The sequence below is a fragment of the Bufo bufo genome, chromosome 2 (assembly GCF_905171765.1).
Source record: "Bufo bufo chromosome 2, aBufBuf1.1, whole genome shotgun sequence".
NCBI classification, from domain to species: domain Eukaryota; kingdom Metazoa; phylum Chordata; class Amphibia; order Anura; family Bufonidae; genus Bufo; species Bufo bufo.
The window spans coordinates 143096352-143121912 of NC_053390.1; the positions used below are offsets into that span (position 1 = coordinate 143096352).

The window sequence follows — 25561 nt, forward strand, 5'->3', positions numbered from 1 at the left end:
GATAATCCTTCCAGTACTAACTTTTTAGTAAATGCACAAATATGGATAGAGAAGGACTAGAAAAACTAAAATTGGTGGGACTGGGGTTAACTGGAGGCACAGGTTACCAGGGAACATCTATATTCTTTTCTGTCCTCAAATGCGATCACTGATATAATAGTAATAGCCTATAGATCAATGTTACTAGTTAAGGCTGTATTACACTGGCCGAGATTTTGGGTGATAACCGCTAACGAGCGTTCACATGCTTGTTAGCGATCATCTTGCACTGTAATATTGCCGCCGATTTAAGCATGCTTAAAAATCAGCACTTGCCGGCGGCAGATTGTGCTGTCTAATAGCGACCTGCCGCCGTCAAACTACTAGACAGTATGGGGACGAGCGATGGCACAGCAATCACCCCTCCCATACTGAGGAGGAAATCGTTGCATGTAATAGCAGTGGTCTCCTCTGCCAGCGAGCAAGCAATCGCTTGCTGATCTGCCTGTCTAATACAGGATGTACCAGTCATCTGTGCTGACAGAGATGCAGAAAAGACATAGATTGTGTCTTCTCCGCATGACTGCATCCCCCTCTGCACAGGGAATCCATGTGATGCCATAACTGATGTCATGAAACCACCTGAATGCAGAAGCAGTGCTGCTTTTAGGGCATTTTGAGTAACATGGAACCGATTATGTCTGTTCCATGTCATAGTGCAGGATCGAGTTGTCACTGTGACAGCCTAAGGCTACATTCACACAGCCGTTTCCATTTTTGTGATCTGCAAAATGCGGATACCAGCCATGCGCATCCTGCGCTTTTCTCAGGCCCCATTGGTAAAATGCCTATTTTCTGGTCTGCATAACGGACAAGAATAGGACATGTTTAATAGGTTGCAGCACAGGTATGTGCTCTCTGTACTTTTTGTGGCCCCAAAGGAATGAAGGGGTCAGCGTGCAATCTGCAAAAAATGTGGATCAGACATCGATCAGAAATATAGTTGTGTGAATGTAGCCTTATCCTGCTGATAGCACTGTATGCAGGGGCTCGACAACTGCGACATCATGGTACCTATTCTATTATAGCAAAAGAGAAATTCATTTGGTATTGGCAGAAGGTAGAATACAGGCATAAATGGGTTCGCCTGCCTTTAGTAGGTGATGGCCTATCCTTGAGATAGCCTATCGCTAACTGATTGGTGGGGGTCTGACACCCCGCCAGTCAGCTATTCAATAAAGCACCACCACTAAAGCTACACAGTACAACTGACACTGTAGCAGAGAAAGCTCCGAGGTCAATGCAGACGGTGCTACAATGAACCACTGATTGGCGGGGATGCGGGGTGTCAGATCCCTGACAATTAGCAAGTGATTTCCTATCCTGAAGATAGGCCATCACTTACCAAAGGCTGAAAAACCCCTTTAAAGATGTTTAAAAAAAAAAAAAAACATACTCACCTATTCAGAGTGGCTCTGTTCCAGGTCCTCCCTTAAAGGCTGCAGCAGTGCAAACGGGAGCGCGACCAAAAGGTGACTATAGTTTTCAACAGGTACACCAGGCTGAGCATAAATGTTAACAAAATGCTAAAAGCTGGAACATCCCTTTAAGCAGTCACTTAATTTCTATTACTTCTACGATAAAAGACAATTTTTTTTAAAACAAATCTCATCCCATTTAAGGAAGATTGTGAGAAGACTGACGCTTACTCAGACACAGCTTTGGAGTGCTGACCAACTCTTAGATAGAAGAGGCCTCTCCTAAGCCAAGCCCACTTTGCCGTTCCTGCGCTCGCTCTCTCGGTTACACTTGACAAAATGGCTAATGCCGCGTCCTAGAAAAGAAAGCAGAAGATGTAAGCAGCAATAATTCTGGGGGAAAGGGTTGGGAAAGATGGGTGGGTGCCATCATAAGTTTAAGTGTACCTAAACCTTTCCATCTACTTTATTAATCTACTTATTGTAAATGCCATCAAATTAAGTTTATTGATTTTTTAAATGTTTTTCCAGTAAAATAGGCACCTGTGTAGCTATTAGAGCGGAGCGAGCGAGCGCAGGAGCTCACATCATACATTGCCTGTGCTCTCTCTGCTAAAGCATGACAGAGCCCATCAATGCCAGGCTTTAGGAAAGCAGCGCTGGTACAGGCAGGAGCAGCGATGTGCTATGGAGCTCCTGCCTGTACAGCGCTCAACATTATAGCACTATATGGGAGTACAGATTCTAAAGTGCAATTAGGTGCCTATTTTGCTAAGAAAATGTTTTAAAAAAAACTAAGTATATTAGAAAAATTCATTTCTTGGCATTTACAATAAGTCTTATTAAAGTATATACAAAGATTTAGGTACACTTTAAAACATGTTGGCAGCAGATAGCAAGACATTTCAAAAAAAGGTTTCAGGTGTTTACTGGAACTATCATACAGTTTTTTTTCCTAAGGGCAGGTTCACGCTAACTTTTTTTTTGTGTAGATTTTTCTGCAGGTTTTTCAGCCAAAGCCAGAAGTGGATCTAGCAGGAATGAGAAGTATAAGTCCTTCCTTTATATTTCCCATTCCTTTTGAATCCAATTCTGGCTTTGGCTAAAATACCTGAACCTACCCTTAAAGGGGTTGTGCAAGAATGGCCCCACCTGACCAGACCTGTAAAGGGAAGATTACGTACCTGCTTCCCAGTGGCGGCTGTCCACTCCTTCTCCTCCAGGCTTGCGATGCTCTGCTGTGACAGGATCTTCTTGTGTCATGTGACCATTTGTCATGATGTAAGGGGAGCAGGTCACTGCTGCAGCCAGGGATTGGCTGCGGTGATGCCAAACCGGATGTTTACAGTGAGGGAACCCAGCAAAGCATTGCAGGCCTGGAGGGGAAGGAGCAGAGAGCCAGCACAGCGAAGGAGGCAAGTCATATTCCCTTTACAGGTCCGGCCAAGTGGGAGGATTTGCCAAAAAGACTCCCGATTCTTGTACAACCCCTTTAAGGGTTCAGGTCCATTTAAGGACCAGAGTGATGAACAGCTACATTATATGTATACAGATATTGCAGTGAGCAATGACGGTGTGCAGCTTGGGAAAGCATCAATCTTTGTAAACGGCACTGTATTCAGATGATGCTACATTACCATGTCGTTGAGCTCAACACTTAGATCCACCGCTTTGGCTCCTGACTCTCCATCATTGCCATCTAAGTCAAATGCTTTCTTATAGCACCCACGAGCCCTGGTCTTGTCTCCAGCTACTTCTAGGTAGTAATGACCCAAGTAACAAAATACTTTTGCCATATAGGGGTCCAGTTTGGCAGCCTGCATAACAGAAGAAAAATAAATAAGGAATACAAAAAGGGAACAAAAAATGGAAATATCAGAGGGGTAGAGTTTAAATATTATCTGACGGTTGATATCAGAATATAAGAGTATATGCATTTATACATGCAGTGGTCATAAAATCTTAGTCCAATAGAACAGTAATTTATGTATAAGTAGTTACATTCTATCAATAGGAAAGACCCCTACTGATCACAAGAACAGGGTTCCTAAAATAAATGGAGAAGCTGATAAAACATGTGCTGTGCTACTCCACCGGTTCTCTATGGGACTGTCAAAGAAAGCTGAGAATACCACTGGGCTATTTCCACCAGTCACATAGAGCAGCGGTCCCCAACCGCCGGGCCGCGGCCCAGGACCGGGCCGTGGAGGATTGTTAGCCGGGCCGCGGTGATCAGGGCAGTCTTTAACTCTGTACTAATGAAGCGCTTCCATTATGGAAGCGCTTCCATTATGGAAGCGCTTCATTAGTACAGAAGGACAAGGGAGCGGTGAAGGATCTGTACTCACTGCTTCCTGGTCCACGGCTCGGCTATCGGCTGTGCAGGGCTGCGCACAGCGTGAGGTCGCTCTGTGACGTCACACTGTGCGCCGCTATACACAGCCAGCCGACAGCAGAATGAAGAGGATCGCAATGGTGAGCAGGAGAGGTAAGTGTTTTTTTTATTTTATTTTATTTGCACTGATGGCTGACCTGGGGGACATGGGGCTGACATGGGGGGCTTATGGGCTGGCTGACCTGGGGGACATGGGGCTGACATGGGGGGCTTATGGGCTGGCTGACATGGGGGGCTTATGGGCTGGCAGACATGGGGGGCTTATGGGCTGGCAGACATGGGGGGCTTATGGGCTGGCAGACATGGGGGGCTTATGGGCTGGCTGACATGGGGGGCTTATGGGCTGGCTGACATGGGGGGCTTATGGGCTGGCTGACATGGGGGGCTTATGGGCTGGCTGACATGAGGAGCTAATGGGGGGGGGCTTATGGCTGACATGTGGGGCTAATGGGGGGCTTATGGCTGACATGAAGGGCTAATGGGGGGGCTTATGGCTGACATGAAGGGCTAATGGGGGCTTATGGCTGACATGAGGGGCTAATGGGGGGCTTATGGCTGACATGAAGGGCTAATGAGGGGGCTTATGGCTGACATGAAGGGCTAATGGGGGCTTATGGCTGACATGAGGGGCTAATGGGGGGGGCTTATGGCTGACATGAAGGGCTAATGGGGGGGCTTATGGCTGACATGAAGGGCTAATGGGGGCTTATGGCTGACATGAGGAGCTAATAGGGGCTTATGGCTGACATGAGGGGCTAATGGGGGCTTATGGCTGATATGAGGGGCTAATGGCTGACATGAAGGGCTAATGGGGGGCTTATGGCTGACATGAAGGGCTAATGGGGGGCTTATGGCTGTCATGAAGGGCTAATGGGGGGCTTATGGCTGACATGAAGGGCTAATGGGGGCTTATGGCTGACATGAGGGGCTAATGGGGGGCTTATGGCTGACATGAAGGGCTAATGGGGGCTTATGGCTGACATGAAGGGCTAATGGGGGCTTATGGCTGACATGAGGGGCTAATGGGGGGCTTATGGCTGACATGAAGGGCTAATGGGGGGCTTATGGCTGACATAAAGGGCTAATGGGGGCTTATGGCTGACATGAGGGGCTAATGGGGGGCTTATGGCTGACATTGGGGGGGGGTGTATGGCTGACATTGGGGGCTGATAGATGGCTAAAGGTTTGGTGGTTGATCTGAGCCATTGGGGGTCTGATCTGAGGTCTGATTAACATTGGGGGTCTGATTGCTGGTCTGACCTGAGGTGTAATGAAAAATATTTTTTTCTTATTGTTCTCCTCTAAAACTAGGTGCATCTTATAGGGCGAAAAATACGGTACAGTGCAGCAGAGACCAGTGCAGCAGAGACCAGTGCAGCAGAGACCATAGTCAGTTTATATAGTCATTATATAGTGTTATATATTTTAATATGCACCTTGTGTTTTTGCAACCGGTCCCTGGGAAAATTGTCTTGCATGAAACCGGTCCTTGGTGCAAAAAAAGGTTGGGGACCACTGACATAGAGAATGAAGGGAGGGGCACAGAGCATGTTCCATTCATTCATTATAGGGGTACACAGCCCCGATCTCATGACTGGTGGGGATCCCAGCAGTCAGACCCCACAATCTAATAGTTATCCACTATCCTGTGGATAAGAGATAACCTGTTATAACTGGAATACCATACAACGCTTGGAAAATCCCTTTAAAGCCTGGCTCTTGTGCACCATTAAATTATGCATGTCCTGATGAAGGTTGGCACCACAAACACGTGCAACGGGTTGAAAAGACGCTGCAATGCTGAGGAGTTCATGTGTTACTATTAGGGATGAGTGAATTGACTTCGGATGAAACATCTGAAGTCGATTCGCATAAAACTTTGTTCTAATAGTGTACAGAACAGGAGCTCCGTACAGTATTAGAATGTATTGGCTCAGATGAGCCGAAGTTATTGCTATGCGAAGTCTTGCAAGACTTCGCGTTATAACTTCATAAATTAATTTGTATTGTAAAAAACCATTTCCCGAACTCGGGTTTGGTTTCAAGTGGTACCTTGGAACTGAACCAGAGTTCGGGAAATGTTTTTTTACAGTAGAAATTAATTTGTTAGTTACTATGAAAATCATGTGAAATGTATTTGTGTGTTCTTTTATGCCTTTCATGCCAGCTCCTTCATTACACAGAAGATTACTCAGTCGCTTAGCAGATACTTAAGTTTTGATGATCACAATCTATATAAAATACTAAACCACCATCTGATCATCCGTCCATTTGAAACTACTTAAACACAAGGGATGGCAAACAGATGGTCCTGTGGCGCAAAGCGGGAGTACAAACAAGTAAGTCTCAAATAATTTCTCATAGGAAAATCATGGTAATGCAAAACACTTGAAGGCAATCAGGCTCACAACTATGGCAGATCTGGGGGCCTTTGTTAGCCCCCCACTTACCCACAGCTGCCTTGGTAACCCATTAACATCCTACAAATTGTATCACAGGAGCACTTATGGGCTGACAAGCCGAGCCCATTCCTCTGCCAAACTGCATGGCATGTCTAAAATGACCATGGCATCTAAAGGGTTAAACAACCTGGAACAGACAAGCTATTACACACAGGCAGTGTTCCCTCTAAAGGTCTCTTTAACACGGGCAAATTTTCCGCGCGGGTGCAATGCGTGAGGTGAACGCATTGCACCCGCACTGAATCTGGACCCATTCATTTCTATGGGGCTGTGCACATGAGCGGTGAATTTCACGCATCACTTGTGCGTTGCGTAAAAATCGCAGCATGCTCTATTTTGTGCGTTTTTCACGCAACGCAGACCCCATAGAAGTGAATGGGGCTGCGTGAAAATCTCAAGCATCCGCAAGCAAGTGCAGATGCGGTGCGATTTTCACACATGGTTGCTAGGTGACGATCGGGATGGGGACCCGATCTTTATTATTTTCCCTTATAACATTATTATAAGGGAAAATAATAGCATTCTTAATACAGAATACATAGTACAATATGGCTGGAGGGGTTAAAAAATAATAAACAAATTTAACTCACCCCATCTACTTGGTCGCGCGGCGGATTTCCTCTCCTTTCATCTTTCTTCAAGACCCGGCTAAAGGACCTTTGATGACGTCACTGCGCTCATCACATGATCCATCACCATGGTAATGGACCATGTGATGAGTGCAGTGACGTCATCAAAGATCCTTTAGCCAGGTCCTGAAGAAAGAATAGGAGATCCGCTAAGTGATCAAGTGGATGGGGCGAGTTAAATTTATTTATTATTTTTAACCTCTCAATGGACATTTTACTAAGCATTCTGTATTAGGAATGCTATTATTTTCCCTTATAACTATGTTATAAGGGAAAATAATAAAATCTACAGAACACCTAACCCAAGCCCGAATTTCTGTGAAGAAGTCCGGGTTCGGGTCTGGGTACCAAACATGCCGATTTTTCTAACACACGTGCAAAACGCATTAAAACGCTTGGCACTCGCGCTGAAAAATTGCGCATTTTACCGTGACGCACCTGCATCCTATCCGGCCCTCACACACGTCGCCCGTGTGAAAGAGCTGCTGAGCGGGGTCGGCTCAGAGCTGGGCACAGCGCCATCAAAGGTGGGCGATAGGAAAATCTAAGATAATTGGCACATCAAAGAGCATACAGTGTAACCCCTGCACCATCCCATGCTGTACAATATACAGTATAATCAGTACACCATGCTATACAGATTACATTATAGTTAGAGAAGTGCGAATTTCATATTTTAAAATTGGTTCACACTTCGTTTGGTGGTAAAAGGTGAATTGCGTTATGGATTCTGTTACCACGGACCATAACGCAATTCTATGATGGAATACATAATGGAATTCCTTTAGAGGCATTCAGTTATTCATTCCGTCATAATAGAAGTCTATGGGCGGCAAACCGGATCCGTCCCATTTCCGTTATGCAGGAGAGGACTCCACTGCATAACGGAAACGGGACGGATTTGGTTTGCAGCCCATAGACTTCTATAATGACAGAATGAATAACGGAATGCCTCTAAAGGCATTCCATTATGCATTACATCATAGAATTGCGTTATCGTCCGTGGTAACGGAATCCATAACGCAATTCATCTTCTACCACCAAATGAAGTATGAAGAAATTCATAAGCGGAAAGTCGCTCATCTCTAATTAATCCCTGCACCATGCCGTACAATATACAGTGTGCTGTCCGCATCTGTAGTTCCATTCCGTGGCCCCGCAAAAAAATTAGAGCATGTCCTATTCTTGTCCGCAACCACAAACAAGAATAGGTATTTCTATCATAGTGCCGGCCGGTGTCCGTGTTTTGCGGACCGCAAAACACTTGCGGACGTGTGAATGGACCCTTATACTGTGGTAAAGACAGTACAATCATGACACGAGAATACTTCCAAATACCACACACAAACCAATAATCTTAAAACGAAATACAACTAATGGGTTTAACAAAGGTACCTTCAAGAACTGCGTAACTGCTTTTGTTTTATCTCGCTTGGTTTCTTCATTCATGCACCAAAATGTTAAACCAAGGTAGAAATAGTAGTCTGCAATCTCTGGATTTTTCCCAATGGCAGTAAGAAAACTGAAAAAACAAACAAACATGCATCATACATATTGACGCAGCCTACATAGTGGTGCAGGAATCATCACTATGGTGACATTCCAGTGAGACAACCTAGTAAAACTGCAGATACAAAGGGGGGAGTATGTCATGCCCTGCACTCCAGAATTCTGTCCAACAATTTGCATTTTTACACCACTCAATCCAGTTTTGAAAAGTAGGTGGAAAGTGGGCTTGGTTAGCTATGTTAATGAGATTCACTTCTGAGATTGGACCTTTTAAAAAAAAAAAAAAAAAGTAAAAAAATAAAAAGTACCAAACCGCTCCAGTAGGGGGGAGGTGTACTAACTGGAGGAGGATTTCTAGACAAAAGTGTTAGATTTAAAGATTAACCATTATGGCACAAATTTGCCAGAAAGTACACTAATCCAGGCTCAGGAAAAACTTCAAATATTACTTTCATGTCTTTCCAGTTAATTATCCAATTTGGAAAAATAGATTTTTGCACTTACCGTAAAATCTGTTTCTCTTCCGTTCATTGGGGGACACAGGCTTGATCGTTGGTATAGCTGCTGCCACTAGGAGGCGACACTAAGCACAAAAGTGTGAGCTCCTCCCTCCAGCTATACCCTTCCTACAGGGACAAAGCTAAAACAGTTTGTGCAAAAGCAGTAGGAGAAGCAAAAGAAAAACAGGAAAACCAAACAATGTACAAACCCAGAACCATGCAGGCCACAACAAGGCCCGTAACAAGAGAGAATGGTTGGGAGCTGTGTCCCCCAATGAACGGAAGAGAAACAGATTTTATGGTAAGTCCAAAAATCTAGTTTTCTCATCCGTACCATTGGGGGACATAGGCGTGACCATGGGACGTTACAGAGCAGTCCCAGGGGTGGGCCATAAACGAAGAAGCCCTCCGGCTAATCAGAGAACCACGGTCTGCAAAACTCTACGCCCAGAGAAGTATCAGAAGATGCAAAGGTGTGTACTCTGTAGAATTTGGAAAAGGTGTGCAAAGACGACCAGCTCGCCGCCCTGCAAACCTGAAGGGCCGAAGCCCCATGATGTACTACCCAAGAGGCCCCTACTGCCCGAGCAGAATGAGCAGTAACCTGGAAGGGCAGAGTCTGGTCACTGATGCGGTACGCTTCCACAATGGCCAAATGAATCCATCGGGAAATGGAAACTTTGGACGTAGCCAACCCTCGTCTCGGTCCCTCTGGAATGACGAATAGTGAATCCGTCCGTCGGAAAGAGGACGTCTGAGACAGATAGATGCCAACGGCCCGAACCAAATCCAGAGTGTGGAGCAACTGTTCACGAGGATGAGATGGGGGAAGGACAAATGGAAGGGAGAATGATCTCTTCATTGAGATGGAATGCAGACACGGAAGGAAGGAAGGACTGGACAGGGCGAAGGTCTACTTTGTCCTGATGGAGGATAAGTAAGGGCAACCGACAGGAAAGAGCTGCTAGTTCCGACACCCTACGGATGGAAGTGACTGCCACCAAAAAGGCCACCTTGTAGGACAGAAAGCAAAGGGACACCTGCTGCAAAGGCTCAAACAGAGAGCGCTGAGCACCAGATTAAGGTCACAAGGATTCAACGGAGGACGGTAAGTGGGCGCAGCGTGCGCCACCCCCTGCAGAAAAGGTCCGAACCGCAGAAAGCAAAGCCAAGTTCTGCCGAAGAAGAATAGAAAGGGCTGAAACTTGCCCTTTGAGGGAACTGAGAGTCAGCCCCAAGTCATTGCCCGACTGCATGAAAGACAAGAGTCGTGGCAACGAGAACCGAATGTAAAGCAAGAAAAGAGGGAGGCAGCGCGACATGTGCGGTGTCACTTTGTAGAGAGTGGTTTGATAAAGGTTAGGGTATGCTTACCATCTGTTGTTGTCAGGAGTCACAACCACTGTAGAGAGCCTTGCTGGTAATTCTAGTTCGCCGACCAGCACACCGGCTTGTTCCAGGCTGCAGCCGTGGTCACTCTGTTGTGCCCCAGTAGATGAGGTGTACACAGTGGAAGTATCAAAAGGAAAACTGGTAAAAAAAAACGTATTTTGACCGCTTTTTACGGCGCTTGCTTGGAAAGATTTAGACCCAAGTCATTGGACAGATAAGAGGTGAACTTTTATTTGCAAGGTAGTCAACGCGTTTCGAGGGCTGGATTGCCCTCTTCTTCAGGACTATATACACTTATGATACCTTGATGTCTCCTGTCCTTTTTCACTGCTCCTTTACAGACAGTCTGAGAACCGAATGGCAGACAACTGGTGGCGTTCGCACCAACTAAAGTAGGACTTCCAGGTCCGGTGATAGATCCGGGGGAGGATGACAGCTTCCTAGCACGAATCATGGTCTGGACAACAGCATCCGAGAAACCCAAAGCCCTTAGTACAGTGGCTTCAACAGCCATGTAGTTAAATGTAGAGACCCTAAATTCAGGTTGAAGATCGGTCCCTGCGACAAGAGGTCCTCCCGAAGGGGAAAACGCCAGGGTTCATCAGTGAGGAGGAAAACCAGGGAAGCGTGCCACACTCTGCGTGGCCAGTCCAGGGCCACGAGAATGAAAGGCAGACCTTTGGACCTGATTTTCCAGAGAAGACGCGACATGAGCGGAAGAGGAGAGAACAGGAAAGGAAACCTGAACTGTGTCCACGGGATCACAAGAGCGCCCAATGCCCGAGCAAGAGGATCCTTAGACCTCGCGACGAAGTTCTCTACCCTGCATCGCTCGCAGATCGCGAGAAAGACCTGTGGGTGCAGAGCCCATTCGCCGGGATCAAGTCTCTCTCGGCTGAGAAAGTCGGTGATCCAGTTGTCAATGCCGGGCATATGAACTGCCGACAGAGCTGGGACATGGCTCTCTGCCCAGGAGAGGATGAGCGCTTCCACCGACATGGCTGCGGGGCTCCGGGTGGTTTAGATATGCGACTGCCGTGGAGTTGTCGGATTGAACCCGAACTGGATAACCCTGTAGACGGTCCGTCCAATGAACCAGAGAGACGAATCGCCCGCATATCCAGAATATTCATCAGAAGGGAGCATTCCTCGCGGGACCAGGTGCCCCGGACCGAGAGATTGTCCAGAACAACCCCCCAGCCCCGGAGACTGGCGTCCGTCGTCAACACTATCCAGCGGATGGGAAGGAAGCATAGGGCACTGCTTCGAAGAAAGAGACCATGTGGCCCAGAGCCCTCTTGCACTGGCAAATGGAAAGAGGCTGAAGCCGCAACAAAGAGAGGATCTGACATCGGAGAGTGGAGAGTTTGTCCGGGGGCAAGAATATCTTGGCCCGATCGGTGTCGAACAGCATGCCCAGAAACATCAGCTGCCGAGATGGGTGAAGACATGACTTTAATAGCGTTCCAGGGTGTCCGTGGTGATGCATAGGCTGTCCGCCATTGCCCGGAATGACGGACCCTTGATCAGGATATCATCCGAGTACGGAATCGCCACTATCCCCCTGGCATGAAGCAGAGCCATGACTGAGGACAGAATCTTGGTAAAGACTTTGGGAGCTGTGGCAAGACCGAACGGGAGGGCCACAAACTGGTCATGAAAAGGTCCAACTGCAAACCGAAGATATTTCTGGTGACCGACGCAGATGGGAACATGGAGGTAGACGTCCTTGACGTCTATCGAGGACAGGTATTCCCCCGGGTCCATGGATGCAATGACCAAACACAGGGATTCCATCCGGAAGCGGCGGAGCCGAAGGAATCGGTTGAGGTCTTTGAGGTCTAGGATGGGACGGACCGTATCCTCTTTCTTGGGGACTACAGAGATTGGAGTGGAATCAGCGAAAACAGTCTTGAGGCAGAACTGGAACAATAACTCCCTGCCGCAGAAGGGTGAGAATAGCCTGAAAAAAGGAATGGGCAGCGGAGGGGGAGGTTGGGGGGGACGAGCAAAAAAACTGGGGCGGAGGTGGAGATCGAAACTCCAGTTTGTAACCCTCCGAGATGACTTCTCGTGCCCAGGCATCCGATATGTGAGCTAGCCACACATGCTGGAACAGATGAAGACGACCTCCCACTCGACTGGGGGTCGCCAGAGACCGCACGTCATGCAGAGGAGGACTTGGGGGTATAGGGCTTGGAGCCCTGCTGGCAAAGGGGGCAAGGGACGGAGAGGCTTGAAAGATGGCTTGCGCTTCTGCTCTGGGGCAGATTTGTCGGCTGGCCGCTTCGGGCTGGGGAAACTCCAAAAGGGCCGAAAAAGAGGTCTGCGCTTTTTAGACCTGTTGAAGCGCGTCCTGTTCTGCGGCAAATGGGTGTTTTTTTCCCCCTGTAGCATCAGAGATAATCTCATCCAGACGGTTGCCGAAAAGTCTGCTACATGCAAAAGGGAGGGACGTCAAGGCCCATTTAGAAGCATTATCCGCCGCCCAGCAAAATAGCCAGAGGGTACGGCGAATAGCCACCAAAAGGGCTGAAGAGCCAGCCAAAAGCCTGGCCGCGTCCAGAGAGGCCTCACAGATGCAAGAACTGGCGTGGGAAAGTTGCACTGCAATATCCGAAAGTTCCTCTGAGAAGTCCCCAGAGGCGAGGCCCTGACGTAGCTTGTTTGCTCACTCGGTCATAGGCTTTCTAACCCCTGTAGAGGCAAAAACTGGACGCAGGGCAGTGCCAAACGCCCCAGCAATTCCACAATGGTCCTGATGGAATGGGAAACATCCTGCACCATCTTAAATAGAGAGAGCATCCACTCCGGCTCTACCATGGGCTGGGCAGGGTCAGAGCACGAGGAGCAGAGGGGATCCAACTGACCGGATGGGAATTTTGAACGACAAGAAGCACATGCAAAATGTTGCACAGAAGTGACCCCCGGATTTGGGGCCTAGGATCTGGGTTCGGACATAGTGAGTACCTGTAGTGAAAGGTAGGAGGGCTTAAGATAGACCCTGTAGGGAGTGGAGAAATAGCTCACCCGGCCTGTGTCCCTTACTGCAGCCTGTCTGGAAAAAAATTCTGGTGTTAGAGTCCGCAGAGTTCCTCCTGAGCAGGCGAGGGTCAGAGAAACAAGCGCAAAGAATTTGCGACAGGAAGCCAGATGAAGGAGGGGGAAAGCGGGGAGAACTCATGCCCCGCCCCGCTAATGGAGCTCCCAGCGATAATAAAAAGGAGCGCTGGCGCACCAACTAACACCCCTTAGAGGTCTTTCCCCCCCATCCCCTGTACAGTGGTGCTGCCGCAAGGAGCCCCGGCCAGGCGGAGATGCCAGCAGGGTGAGAAGTACCCGCGGCGAGCGGATCAGAAGTAGACCGCAGTAGAAATCGGGCCGCTTGTAACTGAGAAGGAATAATGGAGCTCCGCAAGAAATAGTTGGGGGCTGGCGGGCAGACGGACGGACGGGGGGTTGATTGGGTGGAAGTGTGTTGGGGGGCCAGAAAGAAGCTTGGCAAGCAGAGAGGGCTTCCCTTCACTGCCACCCTCCACCCACACAGGACAGCTTTCCATGCAGCTGTTAACCCTTTCCACGCCTGGTGGGACAAGGCTTTGTGGGGGCCATCCACAGCAAGTAACCTGAAAAGGGAGGGGGAAGAAAAAGGGGGTTTGGAGCCAGGAATACTTACCAGTCTGGTGTGTTCTGCCCACCTGGTTCCAGCCGGGTTACCACCTTCAGTGTGTGGCCCCATGGGGAGGGCTGCTACATCTGAAACAGAGGGGACTTGTCGTGGGCGGCCGTGGTCACCCGAAGGCTGCGGGATGCAGAGGCTTTAGGAACCTCTGGTCCTCCTAGTCTTCTGTAAACCAGGAAGGAGCAGTGGGCATGAGGACCCCCTGGTCTCCGATCTCCTAGGTGGGAGTGCAGGCAGCTAGGATTGCTTATAATCCCGCTAGAAGAAAAGAAAAATCAAAAAAAGGAAAAAAAAAAAAATCAGAGGTCTGCCTCCTACAGACACTAAGCTAAAACTGTTTTAGCTTAGTCCATGTAGGAAGGGTATAGCTGGAGGGAGGATCTCACACTTTTGTGGGTAGTGTCGCCTCCTAGTGGCAGCAGCTATACCCATGGTCAAGCCTGTGTCCCCCAATGATTTGCTACTATATGGGAACCTTGGAGGAAATTCAGAAGTTTCTCACTCCCTTAATTACAGTCAGGTCCATAAATATTGGGATATCCACACAATTCTAACATTTTTGGCTCTATACACCACCACAATTGATTTGAAATGAAACTAACAAGATGTGCTTTAACTGCAGATTGTCAGCTTTAATTTGAGGGTATTTACATCCAAATCAGGTGAATGGTGTAGGATTTACAACAGTTTGCATATGTGCCTCCCACTGGTAAGGGACCAAAAGTAATGGGACATAATAATCATCATAAATCAAACTTTCACTTTTTAATACTTGGTTGCAAATCCTTTGCAGTCAATTACAGCCTGGAGCTGGGCTTCATCCCTGGTGATGCTCTGCCAGGCCTCTACTGCAACTGTCTTCAGTTCCTGCTTGTTCTTAGGGCATTTTCCCTTCAGTTTTGTCTTCAGCAAGTGAAATGCATGCTCAATCGGATTCAGGTCAGGTGATTGACTTTGCCATTGCATAACATTCCACTTCTTTCCCTTAAAAAACTCTTTGGTTGCTCTTGCAGTATGCTTTGGGTCATTGTCCATCTGCACTGTGAAGCGCCGTCCAATGAGTTCTGAAGCATTTGGCCGAATGTGAGCAGATAATATTGCCCGAAACACTTCAGAATTCATCCTGCTGCTTTTGTCAGCAGTCACATCATCAATAAATACAAGAGAACCAGTTCCATTGGCAGCCACACATGCCCACGCCATAACACTACCACCATCATGCTTCACTGATGAGGTGGTATGCTTAGGATCATGAGCAGTTTGTTTCCTTCTCCATACTCTTCTCTTCCCATCACTCTGGTACAAGTTGATCTTGGTCTCATCTGTCCATAGGATGTTGTTCCAGAACTGTGAAGGCTTTTTTAGATGTCGTTTAGCAAACTCTAATCTGACCTTCCTGGTTTTGAGGCTCACCAATGGTTTACATCTTGTGGTGAACCCTCTGTATTCACTCTGGTGAAGTCTTCTCTTGATTGTTGACTTTGACACACATACACCTACCTCCTGGAGAGTGTTCTTGATCTGGCCAACTGTTGTGAAGGGTGTTTTCTTCACCAGGGAAAGAATTCTTCGGTCATCCACCACAGTTGCTTTCCGTGGTCTTCCGGGTCCTTTGGTGTTGCTGAGCTCACCGATGCGTTCCTTCTTTTTAAGAATATTCCAAACAGTTGCTTTGGCCACGCCAAATGTTTTTGCTATCTCTCTGATGGGTTTGTTTTGTTTTTTCAGCCTAATAATGGCTTCCTTCACTGATAGTGACAGCTCTTTGGATCTCATCTTGAGAGTTGACAGCAACAGATTCCAAATGCAAATAGCACACTTGAAATGAACTCTGGACCTTTTATCTGCTCATTGTAATTGGGATAATGAGGGAATAACTACTTATAAGGGACCCTATCTGGGAAGGGTTAAATTTATTACTTGAACACTACTGCCTATACGGCTACTAACCACTCTTGTCCCAGACTAATAAAACATAACTTTTACTTATTCATGTTAAAACACGAGTGAAATAACAAATTGTGAGCTACCTATAGGGTTAAAAAACGCTATACCCAATGAGACTTGCTGTGTATTAAGGGTCACTAAGGTGTATGGATTGGCGGGAGTGCACTAACACCACTCAAAAATACACCAGCATCCCTGCTGTATAGACAGATTCAAAAAGTGCCTGATAACTACTTGGCCCCCGTGTCTGGGGTATAAACACCAAGATTGAGCAGGCCTGATGGCAGCATATATTGGTATATCAGGCACACAAATCCCTGCAAGGACTCAATGTGGTCAGCAGATTAAAAACCTAAGGCACTTTTTGAATCTGTCTATACAGCAGGGATGCTGGTGTATGTTTGAGTGGTGTTAGTGCACTCCCGCCAATCCATACACCTTAGTGACCCTTAATACACAGCAAGTCTCATTGGGTATAGCATTTTTTAACCCTATAGGTAGCTCACAATTTGTTATTTCACTCGTGTTTTAACATGAATAAGTAAAAGTTATGTTTTATTAGTCTGGGACAAGAGTGGTTAGTAGCCGTATAGGCAGTAGTGTTTAAGTAATGAGGGAATAACACACACCTGGCCATGGAACAGCTGAGAAGCCAATTGTCCCATTACTTTTGGTCCCTTAACAAGTGGGAGGCACATATGCAAACTGTTGTAAATCCATTGTGGTGGTGTATAGAGCTAAAAATGTTAGAATTGTGTTGATGTCCCAATATTTATGGACCTGACTGTTTGTTAGATCTTATGCACAGGAGGATTCACTGCCCCCCCCCCCTTTTAATTTTCTTTATTCTATCTCCTCTTATCATTCCCGCTCTTATTTTTTTTTTATGTTATAATTGATACATATGCTTCGTCATCATATAGATTACATGTAGTGTGTATTTTATGTTCTCTTTTGTTGTTTGGCTGAATAAGCTTTTGTCAACTTTCATAATAATCAAATATAAGTAAAAAAAAACTAAAACTATACAATTTGAAGTTGTGCCCTGAGGGTAAGACCACATAGCACTGCCCTGTGACGTTCGGGATGCGATCGTGCTGCAATCAAGAACGAAGCGGCCAAACGGGCAGAACCGGGCCCTAATTAAACTGCACTGTTTAAGCTGGTCTGCATTGTTAATGACAGTGTGGTTTTGCAGGGGTCGTGTGACTATTAACAATAAACATAGGCTAAACAGTGTGGTCTCATTAGTTTAATTAGGGCCCGTGTGGTTCTTGATCGCAGCACAGCTGAATCCCAAATGCCACACGACCGTGCCGTGTGGTTATACCCTTAGAGAAAGTGCAGTTGCTTGAGGTGCCAGGGACACAACATTACCTTTTCTCAGCCTCTACGTAGTTCTTTTGGGTGTAATACAGCTGACCCTCCAAAAAATGCGTTTCTGCAAAGTCAGGATACGTCTGGTGGAGTTCTCTACAAACCTGAACAAATATTGTAAATGAACAAACATGATACATGATACAAACGTCTCATAATTTCAGTTACAGCAAACATAGCTTCAAATTTTTACTCCATATTTATTTTAAAGAAAACCGCCCCCCTTTGAAACAAATGATAAGATTGATGGTGTGCAAACCGATAAGGAGTTTACAGATTTCTAAAATGATTTCCATAAAAAGAGCTTAGTTAGGAATGAAATATGTGTGATTTTGTATTGTGAACTACTTGTCTTAGATGCAAATATTTGAATTCGTTTTCACAAAGAAATTAACATTTTACAATAAAATCCCCACCACCCTATTCCCCAACATTTCTAATATTACATATTTCTGGACACACAGATGGTTATAGAAAAACATAAAGCAATAATGCTAAAGATCCCTTTACAGAAGTGTCATAACCTCTTTGTTTTAGTTTTTTACTTTATCCGCTAGTGGTATGGACACATTATCATAGGTTCTACTATAAACATCTGAAATGATCCCTTCTGAGCATGGAATATTCAAAAACAGAGGATGCCCGGCCAAATTCTGGAAAGTTTGGGGAGTGCAGTGGACTTCATCTATTACTGTGCCTCATTTAGATGCTTTACGTAATGCCTTGCTCTGTTTGCAATGCTTCATGTATGATACCTGCTGTACCCAGACTATGAAGATGTATTATGGACTCTGTACCTTGCTTTATTGTTTTTTTTCAATAAACTAGTTTAAAAAGAAATATTCATTTTCCTCCCTAACATTACAGAATTCTATTAGATAACCTTCCACCAATATATAATAAAACCTTGACACCAGCAGAATTGGTGGGGCAAGTCCATGAGCGCCTAATGTACCAAATTTATTAAGAGCCCTGGGTCTCTCAATAAATTTGGCGCACCTCACGCCAATGTGTATCAAGACTGACATATGAATCGCCAATCTTGATAAATTGCCCCAAAACATATCTTAATACTCAAGCAGAGTTTGTGTTCCCTAACTAGGAGGAATATCTGGCAAGATTTAATGGCAGCTTACACAGAGCTCCATTATCCTGAGATGACAAAGGAAGGTCATCCTAAAATAATTCTGTGCTGCTTAATCACATATACAGAGGCCAGTCCTGGGACCACAACTTTCAGCCATTGTGACCACAACTTTAAGAATTTGTGAGATGCAACCCTCGTCAAATACCGTACATTCCTTGTATTCCGAATTATTTCGTTTTCTATGAAAACATTTTGGGGGAGATTTATCAAACCTGGTGCAAAGCAAACCTGGTTTAGTTGCCCAAAGCAACCAATCAGATTCCACCTTTCATTTTTCAGAGCTCCATTCATGGATGAGTCTGATTGGTTACTATAGGCAACTTAGCCAGTTTTGTTTTGTACCCGTTTTGATAAATCTGCCCCTTTGAGTTCCGTGCTCTGGAGAGGCGCTACTCTGGTTTTGTCGAGTGGCTTATTGTCATCACACATACTGCAGATCTGTGAAATTTCCATTGATATCTTATAGGTCATCAATGTTTGATTGGTGTCCAACCTAGGGGACATCTACTGACCCCATTATAGCCACATCCATACAAGTGTGGCTGTGCCTGGTGTTACAGCACAGACCTACTCAGCCCATTCATTTGTTAGGCCATTAATCTGAATTCCCAGAAAACAGCTTCAGGCGATGTTCACAGCAGAAATTATTCTAATGAACAGAACTGATTTTCAGTTGTAAAAACTTCTACAACAAATCTAATGGCGTACTAAATATAAGGATTACTTGTCAGGAATATCAAGTTAAAGAATCTCAACAGAATTTATAATAAGCGTAAAACCATTACATAACAAAAATACACTCCTCAACATTGGAATTGCAACACCAAGAATGGTTATGAAAATTGAGGAAGTATATAGTAGGTGTCACTAAGATCTGCAAATGATCAAATTTTCAAGCACCTAGCTCCAATCTGTGGCATGGGAGGAATATATATATATATATATATATATATATATAAAACTGATGAGGACACAAGCATACCTTAAATGCTTCTTCTAATGATCCCCTCTTTAAATATGCCTTCCCTTTCAGGGCAATAATAACTGGATCATCATCTTTATTGGAAACCTATAAAAATGAAAAATATGCAACATTAGTTATGACTGACAAACTATTCACAATTATAGAAATCAACAGTAATTCTGTTTAAACAGGTTATCCCGGAATTAATATTGATGTGGACCTATCCACAGGAAAGATCATCAATACTTGGAAAGATGCCAGGAGCCGGCTGTGCTCACCGGAGATCTGGTAAGCATGGTGGTTCCCTGAAACAGCTGATCGGTGGGGGTGCAAGGACTTGGACCCCCACCAGTGTGATAGGGATGACATATCCTGAGGACAGGCCATCATTATTAATTCTTGGATAACCCCATACTCAAATTATCTGATGATAGAACAAACAGAAGTCATGGTTTCCATGTTGCGGGCTGATTAAAAGGGTTGTCCAGCCTTATGCTCATTTTTAAGTAGTCCCAGCAGCCCGTTGTCCTGTTCAAAAAATTCTAATTCACTACCCGTTCGATGTTCCAGCTCCCTTCAGTATTATTATTGTGTCCATCCTGTAAACTTCCAGAAGGATAGGCTCGCATGCACCTGTGCAGCCAATGACGGCACGTCACTGCTGGGTCACTTGTCACTTGGGGGCATTTCACCGCTAAGATCAGTTCCCCATCTAAAAGTTTACCAGCCAGGGACAGAAGATAATGGAATGAAGCAAGGAGGCGTAACGCTGCATCAGGGAAGTATAATTTTTTCACTAGGTACAACACGTTGCTGGGGTTATCCAATACTATAAAAATGTCCCCCATATGCTGGCAGCCAATGGCAGTAGGGGACGAGCCTTCCTAGCACAGCGAGTGATGCTATTGAGGCTGGTCAACATCGAGGGTTGTCAGCCTGAGTCGCGTGGCAATCCTTGCACTGATCCAGGATTAACTGTTTTATCGACTCACAACAATGATTGCAGCTTCTTGGGTGAACTGTTTGGAAACGTTTTGTATTATATAAGGCTGGACAACCCCTTTAAGCCCTAAGAGCTATTCACTCAACAGTTATACAACTTATACATTATATGTTTCAAGTACAGGGCAATTTACAGGATCCCTTTTAGTCCTCATGCAGACGACCATTTGTGTTTTACGGTCTACAAACTTTGGATCTCCAAAAAGGTCTTTTCCTAGTCTGCAAAACGGACAAGTAAAGGACATTTTTTTTTTTGCAGGACTGTGGAACGTAGATATGGATGCAGACAGCACACGGATGTGGGAGAACAATGCAGTCGTGCACATGAGGCCTTAATGTAGGTGAGTTGAGAGGGTATATACAGGGTATATCAATATGTAATGACTTTCAGCAAGTGAATCACTGTAAAATGTAAATCCCTTTTAAATACCCCTGTCTGGTAATAGTAATTGCCTAGAGACATATTAGTCAGAAGTGGTGGGGTGCACGTGAAGTACTGCATAAGATGTATAATACTCCTCCACAATACGCACAAATTGGACAGTCTTTCCATACCTGGTCCAGGATTTTCAGTATCTCCTGAGAGTGATCGATATCTGTGCATTCCAGCAAAGCCTGTGCTTTCAATCCAAGAGCACAATCCTTCTGTTGAGTGTCTCCACGAGCTAAATCATCCTGAGATAGAACTTTGATGGCTAAAATATGGATTAGACAAATTATTGTTTAGATAAAGTTTAAAAAAATATATATGTTCGATCTAAACAGTACTAAATGCTCCTCACCTTGTTCACAAGATAAAGTGGCCTTTTCATGTTTGTGCATCTTCAGTTGAGCTTCTGCAAGAAAGTACCAGGCACTACTAGGACATGACTTCACCTGCTGGACTCCTAGAAAAGCACAATGCAGTCTCATCATTGTATGAATGGTTGCTTGCTCTTTTAAATATGGCTGTCCACCTCTTAAAGGGCATCTGTCAGCAGATTGGTCCCTATGACACTGGCTGACCGGTTACATGTGAACTTGCCAGCAGTGTGCGTTCCCATTTTGCAGACCACACATGGGCGGTGCAATATAGTACAAGAATAGGACATGAGCTGCGGGGCTGCGTAACGGTACTACGGATGCAGACAGTACATGATGTGCTGTCCGCATCTTTTGCAGCCCCATTGAAATGAATGGGTCCGCACCTGTTAGGCAAAATTGCGGGAACGGATGCGGACCCTGTCATACGGTCATATGAATGTACCCTTAACATCATCTCACCTGGCTCATTTTTGTTGGTTTCTTTTTTACTTCCTCTGAAGAGACACATATCTGGCATAATTACTTTGAGGGGGCACATATCTGGCCATAACTACCGTGAGGGGGCACATATCTGTCATAATTACTGTGAGAGGGCACATATCTGGCCATAGCTACTGTGGGGGGCACAGTGTGGGCATTACTACTGAGGGGGCACAGTGTAGGCATTACTACTGTGAAAGGGGCACAGTGTAGGCATTACCTGACCTGAACCAAGGGTTTGGCTTTGTGTCTCATGTTAGCTTTCGTTGGAATGGAAAACAACTGTACAAGAAAGATGGTTTGCAGGGAACGAATGTCCTCAGTGAACAGTTCAAAGTATTTGCTAAAGGAGCATTTAAACTAGGAAAGGGGGGCAAAAGGGTGATAATCCAGCAGTCCGACTGCCCCCCGGAACAATGCCAGAAGATGCCAGTAGCACAGAGGTTAAGAAATGACAAGCTCAGAGTCTTGTCTACAAATGCTCGCAGTTTAGGGAATAAGATCAATGAACTTGAGTCTATAATGGCATCTGAGAATATAGATTTAGTGGCGGTTACTGAGACATGGTTGGTTCAATGGGAGTAATGACTGGGATATAACAATACTAGGGTTCTCTCTATATAGGAAAGACAGAGAAGGCAAGAAAGGGGGAGGCGTGGCTCTGTATGTGAAAGATAGCATAAAATCTAATTTAATACAAGTTAGTGAGACCAATTTAGTCAGTTTGGGTCACCTTGCAGCTTGATAATCATAAGGTAACTCGTGTAGGTGTGATATATAGACCACCTAGCCAAGTCAAAGAATTACATGATCTACTAGTTGAGGAAATAGCTAAAATTACATTGAAAGGTGAAGTTATCATTATGGGAGACTTTAATCTTCCTAATGTAAACTGGAAAACTAAAATAGCTAGTTCTGCCAATAGTACAGATATTCTAAATTCCCTACTGGGATCATCTCTACAGCAAGTAGTTGAGGAGCCAACCCGGAAGGAGGCCATTTTAGATTTAGTATTCACAAATGGGAATTTGGTATCTGATATTACTGTAGAGGAAAGCTTAGGATCTAGTGATCACCAGTCAGTGTGGTTTACTATAAGTACAGTGACAGTGAGTCACACCACACAAAAACAAAAGTTTTAGATTTTAGAAAAACAGACTTTTCTAAAATTAGATTAGTGGTATACGAGTCCCTATCAGATTGAAACAGTTTTAATGGAGTCCAGGAGAAATGGGACTACTTAAAAGTGGCACTATTGAAGGCACCAGATAATTGCATTAGGCTTGTCAGTAAAAGCAAAAAAAGGAAGAGACCACTGTGGTACTCAGCAGAAGTGGCCAAAATCATTAAAAACAAAAAGATAGCATTTACGAATTATAAAAATAAAAAAAAGGAGGATGACAGGCAAATTTATAAGATTAGGCAGAGAGAGGCCAAACAAGTTATAAGAGCTTCTAAAGCACAGGCAGAAGAGAAATTAGCTCATTCAGTGAAAAAAGGCGATAAGACATTCTTCAGATACATAAATGAAAAAAGAAAACTAAAACAAGGAACTAACAAATTAAAAACAAAAGAAGGTATATGGAAGAAGATAAAGAACTAGCTGACTGCCTCAATGAATACTTCTGTTCAGTTTTTTCAAAGGAAAATGAAGAAAAGGACCTCAGTTAGGAAAGAAGACTAATGAATCTTTTGATGCATGTGTCTTTACAGAGGAAGAGGGGATATGATAGAAACTTTTAAATACATGAAGGGAATCAACAAGGTAAAAGAGGAGAGAATATTTAAAAGAAGAAAAACCGCTACAAGAGGACATAGTTTTAAATTACAGGGGCAAAGGTTTAAAAGTAATATCAGGAAGTATTACTTTACTGAGAGAGTAGTGGATGCATGGAATAGCCTTTCTGCAGAAGTGGTAGCTGCAAATACAGTGAAGGAGTTTAAGCATGCATGGGATAGGCATAAGGCCATCCTTCATATAAGATAGGGCCGGGGGCTATCCATAGTATTCAGTATATTGGGCAGACTAGATGGGCCAAATGGTTCTTTTATCTGCCGACACATTCTATGTTTCTACAATACTACTGTGGAAGGGGCACAGTGTGGGCAATACTACTGTGTGCTGACACAAAGGGGAAATAATTACTATGTGGGGACATTATGGGGACTGGGTGTGTATAGTTATGTTTTGGGTAGAGTTAGAGGGGTTGTCAAGTATGAAATAAATTGCTGCACATATTGTCCCTTTTTTCTTTTTCTTTTTAAATGTTGGGAGTTGTGCTCCAGTTCCTGCATAATGCAATCTAATGTTTGTTGCTTAATCATCAGGAGACTAATAGGGCTGGGACACTGATACCTCCCCAAAACCCGGCCTTTCCTGCTCATTTATTCTCTGCAGACTGCCACTGCGCCTGCCCTCTGCCCTGTCTGTGTTTTCGGCTCACTCTCGCTTGGGAGTCGGCTCACATCATTCCGGCTCTTTGTACTGGATCGGTCACGAACGACCCATCGCTAGTGTCAAGGGGTTAATAGTTATGGGGGTCCTTCAATTTATACATTAAGGACATATCACACAAAGCACTGATATAATTATTCACAGTAACAGATGCTGCTTTGAACACAATTATAATGGCAGTAATGTAATGTGCTTGCTCTTAGCTTTTACTATACATAACAACTGACACACTTGGAACATACGGCATTTTACCTTGGGAAAGGTTTTCTGCTGCCTTCTCGTACTTTTTATCACGTAGAGCTTTGACTCCTATTCCGATGAGACCAGGACCACTGCGTGGCTCCATTTCAACAAGTTTATTATAACACTCGACAGCTTCTTCGCTGACGTCCCCTGAAATATAGCAACAACAATAATTCAACCTGGGATATGCCATCAATACCGGATTGAATGAGAGTTCAACTCATACATTTGAATCAAGTGATGGGAGGGAGCTTCTTTACCAGGCACAGACACAACTTGCCTGGTAATGAATCATGAGAAGCACCATAACCCCTACATTCCGAGGACTGACCGCCACGGTTTTCATTGTTATAGAATACAAAACATAATTCACATATTTTCATATACATTTCAGGGGCACAAAAACAAAAGCAGCAACTGCAAACTATTCACCACATTTGTCAGGACAAATCACCATTATAAATAGTGTGAAAACCGGAAACTAGAAAGTACTTAAAGTCAAAAGGGCTATAAAATATCCAAATGTATATAAGTTTATTATTTATTTGTACATAAGTTTTGAAAAAAAAAGCTGGTGCCACCAATATCAGTCCTGGAAACCCCCTTAAGGCCCCCTGGTCTATTATCTGTACGATCTACTCGAAGGAGTCGTGAAGGAGATCTCCCTGAATGCGCAGAATCGTCCTATCTAAATCCACCTTTAGACTTTCATGGCCAAGAGGGGATTAACCCACAGTAAAGGTGCATTTACACACGCCAAGCAACAGCAGGTTGTCAGAAAGGAAGCATTCCTTCCCGACATTCAGCTGCTCGTTCAGTGGAGGTGAAGCATTGCATTTACAGGCAGCAATCTCCTCCACAGTATGATGAGCGGTCGCTATTGCGATCGCTCGTTCTCATACAGCTGCATTGATCTGCTGCCCAGAAACAATAATTTAGATGCCTGCATGCCAACGACGGGATCACCCGGTGAACGAGTGTTTCGCTCGTTCATCGGGTGATCTGCTGCACCTTTACATAGGCAGATTGTAGGGAACGTTCGTTACTGATAATCTGCTCAATAATCTGCCTGTCTAAATCCACCTTAAGTGCTGGCCCGGGATGGCCGGAGTTAAG

At 45.0% G+C, this 25561-nt stretch overlaps 1 protein-coding gene across 2 annotated transcripts in view; it reads right to left on the reverse strand.

Annotated features, from left to right (window-relative positions):
- Positions 1-25561, reverse strand: part of TTC37 (tetratricopeptide repeat domain 37) — a 188960-nt gene that overhangs the window by 121678 nt on the left and 41721 nt on the right. For both annotated transcript variants that reach the window (XM_040421551.1, XM_040421552.1), the window contains exons 9-16: positions 24455-24595; positions 21246-21350; positions 21019-21158; positions 19480-19566; positions 17351-17454; positions 8339-8465; positions 3095-3274; positions 1689-1813 (exon numbers count right to left, since the gene is read on the reverse strand). In XM_040421551.1, coding sequence (XP_040277485.1) covers positions 1689-1813; positions 3095-3274; positions 8339-8465; positions 17351-17454; positions 19480-19566; positions 21019-21158; positions 21246-21350; positions 24455-24595 — 1009 coding nt within the window. The remainder of the gene's footprint in view (positions 1-1688; positions 1814-3094; positions 3275-8338; positions 8466-17350; positions 17455-19479; positions 19567-21018; positions 21159-21245; positions 21351-24454; positions 24596-25561) is intronic.